Source organism: Trachypithecus francoisi, unplaced genomic scaffold, assembly GCF_009764315.1.
Source record: "Trachypithecus francoisi isolate TF-2019V2 unplaced genomic scaffold, Tfra_2.0 Lachesis_group6, whole genome shotgun sequence".
Lineage (NCBI taxonomy): Eukaryota > Metazoa > Chordata > Mammalia > Primates > Cercopithecidae > Trachypithecus > Trachypithecus francoisi.
In genome coordinates, this window is record NW_022681471.1 from 87,346,885 (window position 1) to 87,366,451 (window position 19,567).

At 43.1% G+C, this 19,567-nt stretch overlaps 1 protein-coding gene and 1 pseudogene across 2 annotated transcripts; one reads left to right on the plus strand and one right to left on the minus strand.

The window, feature by feature from the left end:
* Positions 1-809: 809 nt before the first annotated feature.
* Positions 810-7,062, plus strand: LOC117077777 (protein SSX7-like). Its single transcript, XM_033201398.1, has 5 exons — positions 810-894; positions 1,041-1,105; positions 3,075-3,195; positions 5,591-5,695; positions 6,477-7,062. The coding sequence occupies exons 1-4, from the start codon at positions 810-812 to the stop codon at positions 5,689-5,691; spliced, it is 372 nt and encodes a 123-aa protein (XP_033057289.1). The 3' UTR covers positions 5,692-5,695; positions 6,477-7,062.
* A 4,624-nt stretch (positions 7,063-11,686) lies between these two features.
* LOC117077432 lies at positions 11,687-13,307 on the minus strand (annotated as a pseudogene). Its single transcript, XR_004434764.1, has 2 exons — positions 12,246-13,307; positions 11,687-11,929 (listed from the first exon to the last, which is right to left on the minus strand). The product of XR_004434764.1 is annotated as an ornithine aminotransferase, mitochondrial-like (transcript).
* Positions 13,308-19,567: the final 6,260 nt, after the last annotated feature.

Sequence of the window (19,567 nt, forward strand, 5' to 3'; positions counted from 1 at the left end):
AACACTGTTAATGAATCAAAGGACAGTTAAGAAAATGTTAAAAGTGAAAAACAAAAAGAAAATGTTAAAACTGTAGATCTGCCAAAAACTTCCAGAGTTTGTTTCATTAACAGCATGTAGATATTGGATAAGTATCTTAAGAGAGAGGGTGATGAACACATTATGTAATAAAGATCGCTGTTTCTCTGTATTTTATCAAAACCAAATAGTCTTCTCATTCCCAAACAACCCCAATTCTCCGTGATGAGCTTGGAAGTGAGTTTGAAAGAGTGATCCCTCATCCAACACAGAGAGCTTTCCCACTTGTCAGTGAGCAGAGATAACATAGGGTGAAAAAAAGACAGGTTCTTGCGTAGAGAGCTTTGTGCATTTCAGGAATATAAAGGGGACATATGTGTTTACTTGCTCTTCTGCTCTGACAACACAATTATAAGACAAGGTCAGAATGTCCAAACTGTCTCCAATAGACCTATTACTCCCCAACTAAACAGGCCAGATTCTACCATCTCCCACAATCACTATAAGAGGTCTGAAAATCCAGTGCTTGAGTATCTGCCAAGTTTTTGACATTAAAGGAGTGTCTTTATACTGAAAATATTTCAGAGCCACTGGACTAAATCATCCATGGTTCATCACACATTTAACAGCTTAATTGACGTACTTATGGTATGTACACTTCACCCATTTGAAGTGTACAGTGATTTTTAGTTGTTGCATATCTTGAGTGGATACAGTTCAGTTTCCCAACAAATCAATTTAATTATCTGGGAGAAAGTAAAAGATATGTAATGGAATAAGATGAGACTGTGATGGGGTTTAACCCCCATTTGATAAACTATGAGATGGAAAATTCTGAACTGATGCCACAGATAAGTGAACCAACCATTACTAAACGTAATTCAGAAGCAAATCTCAAATAACTCCTCAACATTGAGTGGACTCATAACCCTCTGCTGCAGAATGCCCTCATGCGACAGAGGTCTCTCTAGAGTTTGGAAATCTTTCCCAACAAATTAAAATTCTGATGTGTTCTCTTTCAGTTGAACGTCCTCAGACGACTTTCGGCAGGCTCCAGAGAATCATCCCGAAGGTGAGTATCTCTCAGGTCTAAAGGACCAGAGAACCTTTGTCTCTCCACGGATGTGAATACAGGTAAGAGTGGGAGAATATAAAAAATGCCCTCATTGCCTCCTTCTCCCCATGTCTATCACAACACCTGATGTTAGCATCGACGGCTTGATAATACTAAGAGTTGTGATCCTTAATACTTCTTTTAATCCATAAGAAGACCTCTATGACGTTGTTTCTGTTATTATCTCCAAATAATAATGAGTCACACGCTTCAGCTGTCATCCATATAAAAGCCATGTGACTTGGCGCAAATCTTCTAAGTTCTCTGAGCTCCAGATTCCTGGTCCATGCAATGGAAGTAAAGAATCATAGTCCATGTTTTAGATCATGGTTATCAGCAACATAATAATAAAATGAGGCTATCCGGTACAGAGATATTAAAGAATTTTCCTGAGGCGCAGTGGCAGGGGTAGTCTAATCCAGAACTCCAAGCCATTTAAAACTCATTCACGTTTGCATTTGTTTATGAAGTTCAGATGTTGCTCACTAGGGCTTTACCCCCCATAGGGCCTGCTGGTGCTTCTGTTGAGACACCCACTCTCACAACAGGAAGGACCAGCTGGCCTCTGCTCTGTTACCGGGGCCGCTTGCATGGCTTAGGAATTGCTTTGACTGTTGACCCCTCCCTACTGTGAGCTCCTTGAGGGCCTTGTCTGCACCTGGGGCATCTGGGAAGCCCCAGTCCCAGCCCACGGGATCCCTCGGAGGCCCCTGAATGAGTGATCCCACAAGTGCAGATTCCACTCTGGTTTAGAGGGTAAAGGGATCTGGGAGTTGGGTTGCCAGTGTGGAGACCGAATTCAAAGAGGGATCATGAAAAGTATTAGTTTTTTATTATTACTACATCTAAACAGTGTTTACAAGCTCAGAGAGCACTTTCCCTTAGCCTATTTTACATGTATTGTTCACTATTTCATAAGTGAGGAAGCTGAGTAAAAAGTAGCTTAAGGGCCGGGCGCGGTGGCTCACGAGTGTAATGCCAGTTGTGAGCCTTACTTTGGGAGGCCGAGGCAGGCAGATCACAAGGTCAATAAATCGAGACCATCCTGGCCGACATGGTGAAACCTTATCTCTACTAAAAACAAAAAACTTAGTGGAGCGTGGTAGTGCCTGCCTGTAGTCCCAGCTACTCGGGAGGCTGAGGCAGGGGAATCACTTGAACCGGGGGAGGGGGAGATTGCAGTGAGCAGAAATCACGCCACTGCACTCTAGCCAGGCGACGGAGCAAGTCTCCGTTTCAAAAACCAAAACCAAAACAAAATCAAAACAAAACAAAAACACAAAAATAAAAGAGTAGCTTAATATTGTTGGTCAGTGACACATCCCAATGCAACCAGAATTGGTGTGGGTACCACCTCACTGAATTCCACATTCAGTGTTGGTGCCTCGGTAGGGTGGTATGCCATATCTGGTACTGTTTTCTTTGATGTCTAGATTAATTTCAGCAAACCATTTCTTTCCCTCTCTCTTCCAAGTATTCATCGCCCCACATCATCTTTCCCAGCAGCGTTTTGTCCCCTCTCTATGTCTTTACATTTACTCTCCCAGCAGCAGTCTACAAGCTTATATTGGGATCCCTTGTATTTTACAGAAGCTCTTCCTTTTGTAGACCTTGTGAATTCTTAGAATGCTATTCTACAAAACTTCTGTACACCACACACTCAATTACATGGAGATTTCTGCTGTTTGCACAAATGTCAGTCTTGAAAGAGTGTGAAGATAAGCATTCTAGCCCTGGAAACCCCATTCGTTTAGGCCATTCCTTTCCCTTCTAACCTCCCAGGTTTCTCCTTATTTAGGTAAGTGTAACTCTCCCAGCGTTGTTGAGAACATTGATTAAGGTAATGCATGTGAAGACGCTTTGTAAGCTCTAAAGCACTATAGAAATGTGACTGATACTGTTTATCTGTGACCTTCACATTATAAATTTCACGCTCAAGAAGCCAGCAGAGAAAGGCAACCGTTCGAAGGGAGTGCCAGAAGCATCTGGCCCACAGAACGATGGGAAACAGCTGTGCCCCCCGGGAAAACCAAGTACCTCTGAGAAGATTAACAAGACATCTGGTAAGAGGAAACAATTCGGGAACAACCCCTCTGGCTTCCCTGGCTATGTTCAGGTGTGGGGACTGGGTGTGTGGCATGGATCCCAGACAAGCCTGGGTCCAGGCTGGGCTGAGGAGCTCGCCCAGCTCCAGATGAGATGTTAGACATGACTTCCAGAGACACAGACTGGAGTTGTCACCCATATAAAAAACCACGTGACTTGGGGCAAGTCTTCCAAATTTTCTCAGCTCCAGATTCCTAGTCCATAAGATGGAAATAAAGAATCATAGTTCATAAATTGTTTGGAGGCATTAAATTAAATCTAGAAGGCCTGATGACGTGAAAGGTGCTCAAGCAATTCTATCTGTGATAACCTGGGATCATATCTTACTCAGCTCAATGCCTGATACCCAATACAGGTGTACTTCAGAGATATTGCAGGTTCGGTTCCAGACCACTGCAATAAAGTGAGTCACACACATTGTTTTTTGTTGGTTTCGCAGTGCATAAAAACATTATGTTTACACCACAGTGTAGTCTACTAAGTGTGCAATAGCGTTATGTGTAAAAATGTACATACCTTAATTTTAAAATAATTCATTGTTAAAAATGCTAACAATCTTCTGAGCCTTCAGTGAGTCACACTCTTTTTGCTGGTGGAGGGTCTTGCCTCGGTGTTGATGGCTGCTGGCTGATCAAGGTGGTGGTTGCTGAAGGGTGGAGTGGCTGTGGCAGTTTCTTAAAAGAAGACAACAATGAAATTTGCCACATCGATTAGCTCTCCCTTTCATGAAGGATATCTCTGTAGTATGTGATGCTATTGGATAGCATTTTACCCACAGTAGAACTTCTTTCAAAGTTGGAGTCAATCCTCTCTAGCTATGAAAGTTTTAGATGGCGTCACCTTCCAATAGAAGGCTATTTTATCTATATTGCAAATCTGTTGTTTAGTGTAGCCACCTTCAACAGTGATCTTAGCTAGATCTTCTGGATAACTTGCTGCAGCTTCTCCATCAGGGTTTGCTGCTACACCTTGCACTTTTATGTTATGGAGACGGCTTCTTTCCTTAAACCTCACAAACCAGCCTCTGCTAGTTTCACACGTTTCCTCTGTAGCTTCTTCACCTCTCTCAACTTTCATGGACTGGAAGAGAGTTTGGGTCTTGCTCTGAATTAGACTCTGGCTTAAGGGAGTGTTGTGGCTGGTTTCATCTTCTTTCCTGACCACTCAAACTTTCTCTATTTCAGCAGTAACGGCAGTTTTGCTTTCTTATTCTTGTGTTCACTGGAGTATTAGTATTATTATTTTCTTCAAAAACTTTTCCTTTGCAGTGTATACTATTATTTCCTTCGAGAACTTTTCCTTTGCATTCACGGCTTGGCTGTTTGGTGCAAGAGGCAGAGCTTTCAGCCCGTCTTGGCTTTCAGCATGCCTTCCCCACTCAGCTTAGCCATTTCTAGCTTCTGATTTAAAGTGAGAGACATGCGACTCTTCCTTCCATTTGAACACTTAGCGGCCACTGTAGGGTTGTTCACTGTCCTAATGTCAGTATTGCTGTGTCTCAGGAAATAGGGAGGCCCAAGAAAAGGAAGAGAGGCGGGGAAGAGCTCATCCGTGGAGCAGTCAGAACACACACAACATTGATCGGTTACGTTCGTCATCTTCTGTGGGCGCAGTTCCTAGTACCCCCAAAGCATTTACACACAGCAGGATGACTATAGTCAATAATAACTTAATCGTACATTTAAAAATAACTAAAAGAGTGTAATTGGATTGTTTGTAACACAGGAATAAATGGTTGAGGGGATGGAGACCCTATTTTCCATCATGTGATTATTACGCATTGCATGCACATATCAAAACATCTCACATACTGCGTAAGTATACACCTACTGTGTACCCAAAAACTAAAGAACAAAAATTATTTTAAAAGACTAAAAGACAACAAAGACAATTGCAATAACATCAAAGCTCACTGATCACAAATCACCTTAACAGATATAATAATAATGGAAAAGTGTAAAATTGGTGAAAATTTCTAAAAAAAAAAAAAAAAAATGCTGTATCTGCGAAGCACTATGAAAATGAGGTGCCATAAAACAAGGTATGCCTGTGTGCCCTTAATAAATACGTGCTGAATGAAAGGAGGTATGGGTCAATGTTCCCATAAGTGAAGAGGTTGGGAATCTAAACCTCACAACGGAAGGAGCCAGAAGCTAAAACTTTAATTGGCATTTGGCCTGTATTGGTGTGGGTCTAAGGTCTCAGCCTCTCTAAGCCAGAGAATGTGAAAAACTGGATAAAGAAGGCCCATGGGCACTTGGGAGAAGGGAGGCATCTCCTTTTTTTGAGAAAACAGAGCCTAACACTCTCCAACCTACCCAACCCTCATCTTCCAACTCTTCTCCATCATAGGACCCAAAAGCGAGAAACATGTCTGGACCCACAGACTGCGTGAGAGAAAGCAGCCGGTGATTTATGAAGAGATCAGCGACCCTGAGGAAGATGACGAGTAACTCCGTAAGTGAACCTTCGGCCCACCCCCTACATCGTTGTAGATGTGCTATTCTGTTATGGTACCGGTATCCCATCTTATCACTTGTTCCCGAAATAATTCCTTCTCATAATTTCCTAGGGTACAGCATTGAGGCTGAATGAAGAAATTTCCCACGCTCTTTCGTATTTCTTTTTTTTTTTTTTTTTTTTTTTTTTTTTGAGATGGAGTCTCGCTTTGTCGCTCAGGCGTGATCTCCGCTCACTGCAAGCTCCACCTCCCAGGTTCACGCTATTCTGCCTCAGCCTCCCCATAGCTAGGACTACAGGCGCCTGCCACCACGCCTGGCTAAATTTTTTTGTATTTTTATTAGAGACGGAGTTTCCCCATATTAGCCAGGATGGTCTCTGTCTCCTGACCTCGTGATCTGCCCACCTCGGCTTCCCAAAGTGCTGGGATTACAGGCATAATCCACCGCATCCGGCCGATTTCGCATTCTCTCTTTACTCCCTGGCCTGTACATCCAGGGATGCTCCCTACCCAGGATGCTGTGGGTTCCCAAAACCCAGGTCAGCCCTGATATGCGGGCCACACATTCCTCTAGCCTAGGAATTGATAACCCAGGCGAGGAAGTCACTGTGGCATGTGCAGATGGTTCACTTCAAGGAACCGTGGAAAGCATGTGCAGGTCCTGAGGTAGGGCAGAATCGGAGTGTGCAGGGTCTGCAGGTCAGGAGGAGTTGAGATTGAGTTATCAGGCAGTGGGAACTCACTGCCACTTACTTTCCTTCTCTCTTCTTGCCTCAGCCTCAGAGATATGACACATGCCCACAATGAGAAGCAGAACGTGGTGACCTTTCATGAACATGGGCATGGCTGTGGACCCCTCGTCATCAGGTGTATAGCAAGTGAAAGCAAGTGTTTACAACAGTGAAAAGTTGAGCATCATTTTTCTTAGTGTGCCAAGAGTTCAATGTTAGCATTTCCGTTGTATTTTCTTGCAGTGTGCCATTCTGTTAGATATTAGTGTTTTCATTGATGAGCAAGACATACTTAATGCATATTTTGGTTTGTGTATCCATGCACCTACCTCAGAAAACAAGTATTGTCAGGTATTCTCTCCATAGAACAGCACTACCCTCCTTTCTCCCCAGATGTGACTACTGAGGTCAGGTCTGAGTGTTTAATTTCCGATTGTTTCCTCTGCATTTACACACACACCACACTCGCACATACACACACTAAGTAACAGTAAAAGCATTTCCCATCTGCTTTTCTCCAGTGCCATGCGCCCTGGTCAAGCCTCCCTCACTGTTTCCTATTCAGCATGCATTCCCCTTATCCGATTCCCATGTATCAGTCACTGACAGTTAATAAACATTTGCAAACGTTCCCCAGTTGTTTGCGCCTCTCACTGTTGTACACACGTGTGTGAATATTTCTTTAGGACAGATTCTTAGAAGTGGAATTGCTGCATCAAATGAGTCATTTATTCAGCAAAACCCTAATGAGTGCATACTCCTGCTGAGCGCTGTTCTAGGTGCTGGAGAGACATCAGGGAACAAGGCAGGCAGATGTTCCTGACCACCACTCTAGAGGAGGATGTTTCCGGTTGCTGGGTGTTTTCTTCTAGAGATGGGGTCTTGCTCTATCCAGGCTGGAGTGCAGTGGCATGATCATAGCTCAGTGCAGCCTTGAACTGCTGGCCTCAAGCAATCCTCCCTCCTCAGCCTCCGGAGTAGCTGTGACTACAAGCACGCACCACCACACCCCACTAACTTTTTTAGGTTTTGTCAAGAGAGTCTTGCTATGTTACCCAGGCTGGTCTCGAACTCCTAGGCTCAAGAGATCCTCCCGCCTTGGCCTCCTAAAGAGCTGGGATTACAGGCATGAACCACTGTCCCTGGCCTCTAGTTTTTATTTTGATAAAGACTATACACTTCATTCCTGGAGCAGGATTCTGCAGCAGGTGGTTGGGCATCTTGGCCTTTGCTCTCTGCATGATTTTTGGGTTCAAGGGCTGGGACGGTCTATTTAGAAGTATGTGGGAGGAGACATAGATGAAATTGTCATCTGGGGAATGTGGAGGAATGAGGAAGATGGGTGCACGGTAGACCCTGTGATGGACAGGGAATAGAAGAGTCCACTTCGTCTCCATGCAGGGGAGCAACGGTGGGAAAGTCCCCCAGACAGAAGCATGAGACTGCCCATCAAGGGTCTCACCAACCAAGGGCCTGGGGGCTGGGGTGGGGACGATGATTTGGGAATGGGTCAGTTCTTTCTCACAGGTACCACTGCACGGTGCAGAGGGGAAACAGTTGTGGGGAAGGGAAGGGCAGAGGGGAGTCTATTTTTAAATTATTGTGTGTGAATGGAGACCATTAAGACTCACACCTATAATCCCAGCACTTTGGGAGGCCGAGACGGCAGATCACTTGAGGTCAGGAGTTCGAGACCAATCTGGCCAACATGGAGAACCACGTCTCCACTAAAAATATAAAAATTAGCCAGGTGGGCCGGGCGCGGTGGCTCAAGCCTGTAATCCCAGCACTTTGGGAGGCCGAGACGGGCGGATCACGAGGTCAGGAGATCGAGACCATCCTGGCTAATACGGTGAAACCCCGTCTCTACTAAAAATACAAAAACTAGCCGGCGAGGTGGCGGGCGCCTGTAGTCCCAGCTACTTGGGAGGCTGAGGCAGGAGAATGGCGGAAACTCAGGAGGCGGAGCTTGCAGTGAGCTGAGATCTGGCCACTGCACTCCAGTCCGGGCGACAGAGCGAGACTCCGCCTCAAAAAAAAAAAAAAAAAAAATTAGCCAGGTGTGGTGGCTCACGACTGAAATTCCAGCTACTCAGGAGGCTGAGGCAGGAGAATCACTTGAACCCAGGAGGCAGAGGTTGCAGTGAGGCGAGATTACCCCACTGCACTCCAGCTTGGGCGACACAAGTGAGACTCCATCTCAAAAAAATATATATGTAGCTGAGACAATTTTTGAAAAAGAAGAATAAGGTGGGAGGAATGGCTCTACCATATTTCAATATTTCTTATATAGCTACAGGAATCAAGACTGTGTAGTATTGGGAGAATAGACACATAGATTACTGGAACAAAATAGAGAACCTAGAAATAGCTCCACACTGATTTTTTACAAAGAGACAAAAAAAGGAAGGATTGTCTGCTTAACAAATGGTGCTAGAGAAGTTGCAGAGCCATAGGCCATTTTAAAAATGACCTAATCTTCATACCTTTATACAAAAAAATAACTCAAGTGGATCATAGATTTAAATCTAAAATATAAAACTAAAACTAAAACTTTTACAAGAAAACATAGGAGAAACGTCTGAGATCCAGGGCATAGTAAACAGTTCGAAAAGCATAATCCATAAGGAAAAAAATAAATTAGATTTCATCCAATTTAAAACTTTTGCTCTGCAAGAAACCCTGTTAAAAGGATGAAAAAAACGGTATGGAATGGGAGAAAATGTTTGCAAATCACATATACATCCAGAATGTATAATGAATATGTGTAGTACTCTCAAAACTCAACGGTAGGCCATGGCTCACGCTTGTAATCCCAGCACTTTGAAGGGTCGAGGTGGATGGAGGGCAGATTTCTTGAGGGCAGGAGTTTGAGAACAGCCTGAGCAACAGGGCAAAAACCCATCTCTACTAAAAATACAAAAATTAGACAGGCATGATGGTTCGCGCCTGTAATCCCAGCTACGTGGGAGGCTGAGGCATGAGAATCGCTTGAACCTGGGAGGCAGAGATTGGAGTGAGCCAAGACCGTGCCACTGCACTCCAGCCTGGGTAACAGAGCGAGAGGCTCTCTCAAAAACAAACAAACAAAAAAAACTCAAAGGTAAAAAACAAACAAATAATCCAATTGGAAAATGATCAAAATATATGAACATACATTTCACTGAAGAGGAAATAAGCAAATAAACACATGAAAAGATGTTCAGCGCTTATTTGCTTCACTAGATGCAAATTAAGACCATAATGAGGTATCACTACACACTTATTACAACAGCTAAAATAAAAAACATAGTGACAACACAAAATGGTGACAAAGATGCAGAGAAATTAGACATCTTGTAAAATGCTGCTGGGAAAGTAAAATCTTACAGCCACTTTGGAAAACTGTTTAGTAGTTTCTTATAAAACTAAACATGCAATGAGCACACAATTCAACAATTACACTTCAGAGAAATTAAAATTTATGCCCATCCAGAAACTTATACATAATTGTTCACAGCAGCTTTACTTGTAATAGCCAGAAGCTCAAAATAATCAATATGTCCAACAATAAGGGAATGGTCAAACTGTGGTACATCCATACCACGAATTACCACTCACTAATAAAAATGAACTATTGATACACAAATTTTTTTTTTTTTTTTTTGAGATGGAGTCTCACTTTGTTGCCCAGGCTGGAGTGCAGTGGCATCATCTCGGCCCACTGCAAGCTCTGCCTCCCGGCTTCACGCCATTCTCCTGCCTCAGCCTCCTGAGTAGCTGGGACTACAGGCCCCCGCCACCATGCCCGGCTAATTTTTTGTAGTTTTTAGTAGAGACGGGATTTCACCATGTTAGCCAGGATGGTCTCAATCTCTTGATCTTGTGATCCGCCCACCTCAGCCTCCCAAAGTGCTGGGATTACAGGCATGAGTCACCATGCCCGGCCTTGATACACAAATATTAATGTCTTGGATGGATCTCCAGGGAATTATGCTGAGTGAAATAAGCCCCTAAAATGTTATATACCCGGGAGGCAAAGAGTTGCAGTGAGCTTAGACACTGTACTCCAGCCTGGGCAACCAAGTGAGACTCTGTCTCAACAACAACAACACAACAGCAATGAACTATTGATAAACAAATATCAATATATTGGATGAATGCCATGGAATTATGCTGAGTGAAATAAGCCCCTAAAACGTTACATACTGTAAGATTTCATTTGTACAGCATTGTAGAAAAGACAAAATTTTAGAAATGAAAAACAGATCAGTGGTTGCCAGGGATTAGGGATGGTGGATGGGAGGAGAGTGGGTATTACTAAAAATGAGTAGCACAAGGGATAACATTGTGGTGATGAAAATGGTTTGTAACTTTTTTGAGACAGAGTCTTGCTCTGTCTCCCAGGCTGGAGTGCAGTGGCACGATCTCTGCTCACTGCAACCTCTGCCTCTCGGGTTCAAGCAATTCTCCTGTCTCAGCCTCCCATGTAGCTGGGATTACAAGTGCGTGCCACCATGCCTGGCTAATTTTTGCATTTTTAGTAGAGAGGGGGTTTCTCCATGTTGGCCAGGCTGGTCTCAAACTCCTGACCTCAAGTGATCCGCCCGCCTTGGCCTCCCAAAGTGCTGGGACTACAGGCATGAACCACTGCACCCGCCATGTACTGTATCTTTTTTTTTTTTTTTTTAAATATAAGCTTTATTTTTAATTCAAAGAAATATTAAACTTTTTTTACAAATTATAATCAAGCACTCAAACAATTTAGGAATTTTAAACACTAATTCTTAACTGAAAATAATGATATCCATAGAATACATCCTGATGTTGGCCAACATGACGTTTACTTAATATTAGTATTTTATCTATGCTTAACCATTCATCCTTCCTAAAATTCAGTGATAACAATGATTTGACTTTATAAGGTGAAGCCTTTTATGTAATACCCTAGAGATAACTTTTTCAAATACAAAACATTTATACCAGCAAGGAAATTATGAAAACATATATAAAGTATACTGAAGGATGTGACTTAAAGGCTGTCTGTATACATAGATGTGTTTCACCTTAGAAAGTACACATGCACATCAAAACACTTTCACTGAATATAGATGCCATTACATTCTCTTACATTACAAAGCAAACGGCAGGTTCATAAACGTTCTTCTATTATGTATCAACTGAAAAAATATATATATTCCACAAAAAGGTTTTGAAGACACATGGGAGTGGAATGTGCCCGCATTAAGAGCAGAGCTTTTACAAGACCACCTCTCTCCAGCCGGCTCCCAGGGACCACTGAAAACAGCTGCTACCCTCAGAATGACAAGATGGTCTTGTTAATGATTTCACTGGACTCTCGAATCTCATCCTCCTTGACCCCAGCAGAGGTGAAACCTGATGATGTCACCATGGATTGGCTTGGCCAGAAGTCCATAATCTTGAAGTCGTAGACACACCTTCCAAGCATCACAATCTTTGGTTTCTTTAATAACAATAGCATTTAATAATTCCTTTCCTTGCCGAGCACAGTGACTCATGCCTGTAATCCCAACACTTTGGGAGGCAGAGGCAGGTGGATCACCTGAGGTCAGGAGTTTGAAACCAGCTTGATCAACATGGCAAAATCTCATCTCTACTAAAAATACAAAAATTAGTCAGGCATAGTGGCGCGTGCCTGTAATCCCAGCTACTCAGGAGGCTAAGGCAGGAGAATCATTTGAACCCATGAGGCAGAGGTTACAGTGAGCCGATATCACGCCATTACACTCCATCCTGGGCAACCAGAGTGAACCTCTGACTCAAATACATAAATAAATAAAATAATTATTTTCCTCTTACGGCAGTTACAACATTAGAAGGTAGCTTCATGGGTTCATTTACCAAGATAATACCCATTTTTTCTGCATTTTCAGCAAGGTTTTCTTCTAAAACCTCAAGGGCTACAATGGCCACTTGGCAGCCTAGTGGATTGCCACCATATGTGGACCCATATTCCCCTAGCTTAATGGTCAGCATTATGTCATCGTCCCACAGCACCACTGACACAGAGTATCAGCCCCCAGAAAGGACCTTTCCAAGGAGGACTATGTCAGGTCTGACATCTTCATGATCAACAGCCAGCCAGCTACCAGTTCTGGCCAATCCTGACTGTATTTCATCAGCAATATATAGATCTGGTGCCTGGTGCAGAACTCTCGCACTCCCATTAGGTAACCTGGATCTGCAATACACCCACTTCACCCTGAACTGGTTCTACCACGAAGACAGCCACTTTTGGATTCTGAAAAGCATGCTCCAGTGCAGGCAGATCATTGCAGGGAATGACATCAAATCCCGGCATAAATGGTCCAAAACCATCATAACTGGTCGAGTCTGTGGAACTGGAGATAGCAGACAATGTCCTACCCCAAAAGTTTCCAGCTGCTAAAACAACCTTTGCTTTGTGTTTCTGAATGCGCTTCATGGTATAGCCCCACCTATGAGCTAGTTTACAGGCAGTCTCTCCAGCTTCCATTCCTGTATTCATAGGAAGAACTTCGTGGTAGTTGAAAAGTTTAGTAATATACTCCTCATATTCACCAAGTACGTTATTATAGAAAGCTCTAGAGGTTAAGGTCAATTTGTTCCCTTTACTCTTTAGCGCATTCACAATCTTGGGGTGACAATGCCCTTGGTTGACAGCACTGTAAGAACTCAGGAAGTCAAAATATTTTCTGCCTTCTACATCCCATAAATAAATACATTTTCCTCTCTCTAGGGCTACAGGTAAAGGATGGTAATTGTGCGCACCACACTTAGCTTCCCTTTCAAAAATGTAATCAGAAGTTGGAGGTCCTTGGACTGTTTTCTTTGGGTTTTCTTTCTTTGTTTGGAGACGGAGTTTCGCTCTTGTTGCCTAGGCTGTAGTGCAATGGCGAAATCTCAGCTCACCGCAACCTCTGCCTCCCGGTTTCAAGCAATTCTCCTACCTCAGCCTCCCAAGTAGCTGGGATTACAGGCATGCACCACGGTACTGGGCTAATTTTGTACTTTTAGTAGAGAGGGGGGTTTCTCCATGTTGGCCGGGCTGGTCTCGAACTCCCAACCTCAGGTGATCTGCCCGCCTTGGCCTCCCAAATTGCTGGGATTACAGGCGTGAGCCACTGCGCACAGTCTGGATTGTTTTTTTAGTTGCAACAGATGTAGCAGAAGCCACTGAAGAATGAGCTCCACCACTAAGTTCAGCAAACCTCTGCAAAGGTGCTAGTTTGGAAAACATTGTGTCCTTCAAGTAGAAAAACCACAGATCGACTATTTTTTTCTTCCCACGGTTCAGACTAGAATACAGATTTTTAACCCGAGATCCAGGGACGATCTTCAGAAAGTCCAAAATCTGACAGTGCCTGAGGACCACCCGGGACATGCGACATCTACAAAGTGCAGCCATGTTCTGTATCTTGATTATGGTGTTGGTTACAGGAGTCTACACATGGGATAAAAAGGCATAGGACTACACACACTATTGTACCAATGTCAATTTCCTGGTTTTGATATTGTACTATAGTATTTTTACACTACTATAGTATAGAGGAAACTGAGTAAAGGGTATATGGGACATCTCTGTACTATTTTTGCAATTTCCCATAAATCTATATTATTCCCAAGTAAAAAGGGTAAAACATATAATCTTTTTTGAGACACTGTCATCCAGGCTGGAGTGTAGTGGGGCAATTATAGCTCACTGCAGCCTCGAACTCCTGGGATCAAGCAATCCTCCTGCCTCAGCCTCCCAAGTAGCTAGGACTACAGGCACATGCCACCATACCCAGCAATTTTTTTTTTTTTTTAGAGATGGGGTCTTACTATGTTGCCCAAGCTAAAAATACATTTCTTAATGAAAGATCAGGATGAGAAACAACAGGCTTATGTGAATACCTGCACAATAACCAAATACAACTTCTAGAAGTGAAAATGGTGATTTAAATAATTAATAACGTATTAAACTGCAGATGAGACACAAATGAAGAAATAATTAGTGAACTAAAATATAGCTCTGAGGAAAACAGACAATTAGAGATAAAGAAACAGAAAATAGGCCGGGCGTGGTGGCTCACGCCTGTAATCCCAGCACTTTGGGAGGCCAAGGCGGGTGGATCTCCTGAGGTCAGGCGTTCCAGACCAGCCTGACCAATATGGTGAAACCCCATCTCTACTAAAAATACAAAACTTAGCCAGGCATGGTGATGCATGCCTGTAATCACAGCTACTCAGGAGGCTGAGGCACAAGAATCACTTGCACCCGGGAAGTGGAGGTTGCAGTGAGCCGAGATTGCGCCATTGCACTCCAGCCTGGACGAGAGTGAAACTCCGTGTCAAAAACAAAAACAAAAAAGAAATGGAAAATATAAAGATATAGAGGATAGAATGAAAAGAGCTCACATATATTGAACACAAATTATAGAAAGGGAGAATAGAAAGATTTATGGAGAACAATGTTCAAAGGGATAATGGCTGAGAATTTTCCAGCTTTGGTAAAAAGCACCAATGCTCCTTATGTGAGCTTACCCAGACCTATTACTTTATTATTTAAGGAATTATCTACTAAAACGCATGTTGCTTTAATGTAGTTTAATTATAATCCAGTGTTCATTAAGATGATGCCATTTGGAAAAAACTGATTGGGAGCATTTGGGGATCATAAATTTGAAGTGGTGCTAAAATACTAGGCCGCATTAGACCATGTGGAGAAAGAAAAAGTAACAAAAATAAAGTTCTAGGCCACAATAACACAAACATTGAAAGAAAAGGAAATTAGAGTTAAAGTAATCAAAGGACGTGTGAAAATGAAAACTAAAGTTATCAATCAAATTTAAACCTTTTAAAGTCAAGTAATGATGTTTAAAATGTTTAATGTTGCTAACACAAAGTAAATGGTGGAATAGAGAACTCCAAAAATCTATGCCTCTATAAAAATCAGTGAAAAAACTGGCAAAAACTATCAGAATCAACTTTTTCTGAACTTTGAAAACTAACCGAAGCTTGTAACAAGCAGAGGAATGTTTAATCAAGAAAAACCAGCTGAGTGGTTCACGCCTGTAATCCAGCACTTCAGGAGGCTGAGGTAGGCGGATCACCTGAGGTCAGGAGTTCGAGACCAGCCAGGCCAACATGGTGAAACTCCATCTCTACTAAAAATACAAAAATTAGCCAAGCGTGGTGGCACGCGTCTGTAATCTCCACTACTCAGGAGGCTGACACGAAAATTGCTTGAACCCGGGAAGTGGAGGTTGCAGTGAGCTGAGATGGTACCACTGCACTCCAGCCTGGGCAGCAGAGCAAGACTGTCAAAGAAAAAAAGAGAAAGAAAGAAAAAGGAAGGAGGGAGGGAGGGAGGAAGGAAGGAAGGAAGGAAGGAAGGAGGGAAGGGAGAAAAACCAGCTGAACCTCCATAAGAACTATAAACTTTGTGGTATTTTAACTTACCCTCGCCCCATCTCCTACTCCCAGCTTGGTGGTAGCCCTGAAGATAATGATCTGCATTCCCAGTACAGGTACCAGTACCAGAGAGAAAAGAATGGACCTTTCACAAAGAATTACAGTTGTTTGTTTTGACTTGTCTGGTGGTTCCCTGGAAGAACCCACTTGAAAGGCTTGTCTTCATTTGACCTCACTCAAACTGACACTACAACCTGGGGTAGTGAATAGCAGTTGGGGAAAACAATACGTCAACCAACAAGCTTAAAAGGAAAGGCTGGAGGCCAGGCGCAGTGGCTCATGCCTGTAATCCCAGCACTTTGGGAGGCTGAGGCAGGTGGATCACGAGGTCAAGAGATCGAGACCATCCTTGTCAACATGGTCTCTACTAGACACCCAGTCTCTACTAAAAATACAAAAATTAGCTAGGCATGGTGGTGTGCACCTGTAATCCTAGCTACTCAGGAGGCTGAGGCAGGAGAATTGCTTGAACCTTGGAGGCTGAGGTTGCAGTGAGCCGAGATCTTGTCACTGCACTCCAGCCTGGTGACAGAGAGACTCCATCTCAAAAAAAAAAAAAAAGAAGAAAGAAAGAAAGAAAGGCTGGAAAATGGGATATCTATTGGGGCTTGAATAACTCCAACATATGCCTCGGAATCTAGAAGGCCACACACATACGCCCTGGGCTGCAGCTAGGCAAATGCCCACAGAAGACCTAAGTAGGCTTTAAGCTCTCACCTCTGACAGACCTCTCAAGGCTCTGAGCAAGCAGGAAGAGAAAGATAAGGCAACGTTGTAATTACCAGGCTGAGTGCAGAAGGTATGTCCCAACACACACCAGATCCCCTTGGCAAAGACTGGGAGACATACAGGTTCCAGGCATAAAGAATCTCTTTCAATCATTAGTGGCCACTAAGCTAACCAAGAGACTTCAGTGGCCACAGAGGACAAGAATAGACACTACAGATTTGTTCAGGAAAAAACTAAACAAACTTGTGTTTTGAGACAGGGTCTTGCTCTGTCTCACAGGCTGGAGTACAGTGGCACTAACATGGCTCACTGCAGCCTTGATCTCCCAGGCTCAAGCAATCCTCCGGCATCAGCCTCCTGAGTAGCTGGGACTTAGGCATGTGCACCACACCAAGCTAATTTAATTTGTTTTTTAGAGATGGGGTCTCACTATGTTGCCCCAGCTGGTCTCAAACTCCTAGGCTCAAATGATCCTCCTGCCTTGGCCTCCCAAAGTTCTGGGATTACAGGCATGAGCCACCAAGCTCAGCCTAAACAACATTAAAAACAAACAAACAAAACAGCAACAAGAAATCCTAGGGAGGGGACAGAATCTGGTTTCCAGGGTTGCCACATTGTATTATTTGAAATGTCCAGTTTTCAATAAAAAATTATGACACATGCAAAAAAAGAAGAAACTATGACCCATCCACAGAATAAAGAAAAAAGACCATCTATAGAAATCGTCCCTGAGAAAGCCAAGATGTGGGTTTTCCTGTTTTTTCTTAATGTTTTATTACTTTTTGGGGGTTTGTTTTGTTTTGTTTTGTTTTGTTTGAGACAGAGTTTCGCTCTATCACCCAGGCTGGGGTGCAGTGGTGCGATCTCGGCTCACTGCAATCTCTGCCTCCCAGACTCAAGCAATCCTCCTGCCTCAGCCTCCCAAGTAGCTGGGACTACAGGCACCCACCACACACCTGGCTAATTTTTGTATTTTTAGTAGAGACAGGGTTTCACCATATTGGCCAGGCTGGTCTTGAACTCCGGACCTCAAGTGATCCACCGCCTTTCCTCCAAAGTGCTGGGATCAAGGTGTGAGCCACCATGCCCAGCCAGATGCTGGGTTTTCTAATAAAAAGACTTTAAATGAGCTATTTAAAATATGTCCAAAAACCTCAAAGAAACTATGTCTAAAGAACTAAAGTATAGAAACAATATCTCACCAAATAGAGATATCAGTACAGACATAGAAATATAAAAAACGAACCAAATAGAAATTCTGGAGTTAAAAGTGTAATAACCAAAATGAAAAATTCTTGCTGCTGGTGCGAGGAGTAGGGACATCACCCTCATCTCTTTTTGGGGTGCTTTCTGTGAAATATGAAGACTTGCTTTTTTTCTTTTTGAGACAAGGTCTCACTCTGTCCAGCTGGAGTGCAGCAGTGCAATCACAGCTCACTGCAGCCCTGAACTCCTCGGTTCAAGCAATTCTCCCACCTCAGCCTCCCTGAGTAGCTGGGACTGCAGATGCAAACCACCATGCCCAACTAATTAAAAAAAAAAAAAAAAAAAAAAAAAAAACGGGGCCGGGCGTGGGGGCTCACACCTGTAATCTCAGCACTTTGGGAGGCCAAGGCAGGCGGATCACCAGAGCTCAGGAGTTTGCGATCAGCCTGGCCAACATGGTGAACCCCGTTTCTCTACTAAAAATACAAAAATTAGCTGGGCATGGTGGCACATGCCTGTAGTCCAGCTACTTGGAGGCTGAAACAGGAAAATCGATTGAACCTGGGAGGCTGAGGTTGCAGTGAGCCAAGATCGCACCTTGCATTGCCTCCAGCCTGAGCAACAAAGCAAGACTCTGTCTCTAAATAAATAGATAAATAAATAAATAAATATTGTATAGGGACAAGATCTCACTTTGGTGCCCAGGTTGGTCTCAAATTCCTGGCCTCAAGTCATCCACCTTCCTTAGCCTCCCAAAGTGCCGAGATTACAGACATGAGTCATCATGCCAGCCAAGACTTGCAGTTTTAAGGCCAGGTGCTGGAATTTCAGGTTATCATTATTATCAGAAAGAATGACTTGTTGAGCTTAAGTTTAGTGGCAGTAAAGGGAGTGGACAAAGCTATATACGAGCAATGTTTTGTATAGTATTGAAATTAAGCTGGTATTAATCTGAAATAGATTGCTAAAAATTAAGATGTTATTTTAATTGCTAGTATGGTTTGAATGTGTCCCTCCAAAATTCAGGTGTTGTCAATGTGACAGTACTAAGAGATAGGGTCTTTAAGAAGTGACTAGGCCATGAGGGGTTCTCCCTCATAAATGAGATTATGTGTCCTTATAAATGAGATGGAGGGAGTTGCTTCTCTCATGTCCTTCTGCCTTCTGCCATATGAGAATGCAGCAAAAAGCCCTGACCAGATGCTGGTGCCTTGATATTGGACTTTCCAGCCTCCAGAACTGTGAGAAAATAAATGTCTGTTCTATACAAATTACCCAGTCTGAGGTATTCTGTCATAGCAGCACTAAAAACTACTAAAATCCCCTAAGTAGGACTTGCATCCCAAGGAAGTGTAAGACTTCTGCACTGAAAACTACAAAACATTGCTGAAGGAAATTAAAGACCTAAATAAATGGAAAGGTAGCCCATTTTTCATGGATCAGAAGATTTAATGAAGTACTGATACTTACTGTGACATGCATAAACCTTGAAAATAGGCTAAGTGAAAGAAGCCGGACACAAAAGGCCACAGTGTATGATTCCACTTGTATGAATGCCAAGAATAAGCAAATCCATAGGGACAGAAAGTAGATTCATGGTTCCCGAAAGCTGGGTGGAGTGGGGAGTTACTATTAATGGGTATGAGGTTTCTTGTTTTCTTTTGTTTTGTTTTGTTTTTTGTTTTGTTTTGCTTTTTGAGACAGGTCTCACTCTTGCCCAGGCTGGAGTGCAGTGATCCAATCCAG

Coding starts and splice junctions, on each gene's coding strand:
- LOC117077777 (XM_033201398.1), top strand. CDS start 810: ATGGGGTTTAACCCCCATTTGATAAACTATGAGATGGAAAATTCTGAA. Junction 895..1,040: donor TGAACCAACCATTACTAAAC/GTAATTCAGAAG, acceptor GTTCTCTTTCAG/TTGAACGTCCTCAGACGACT. Junction 3,196..5,590: donor GAAGATTAACAAGACATCTG/GTAAGAGGAAAC, acceptor TCTCCATCATAG/GACCCAAAAGCGAGAAACAT.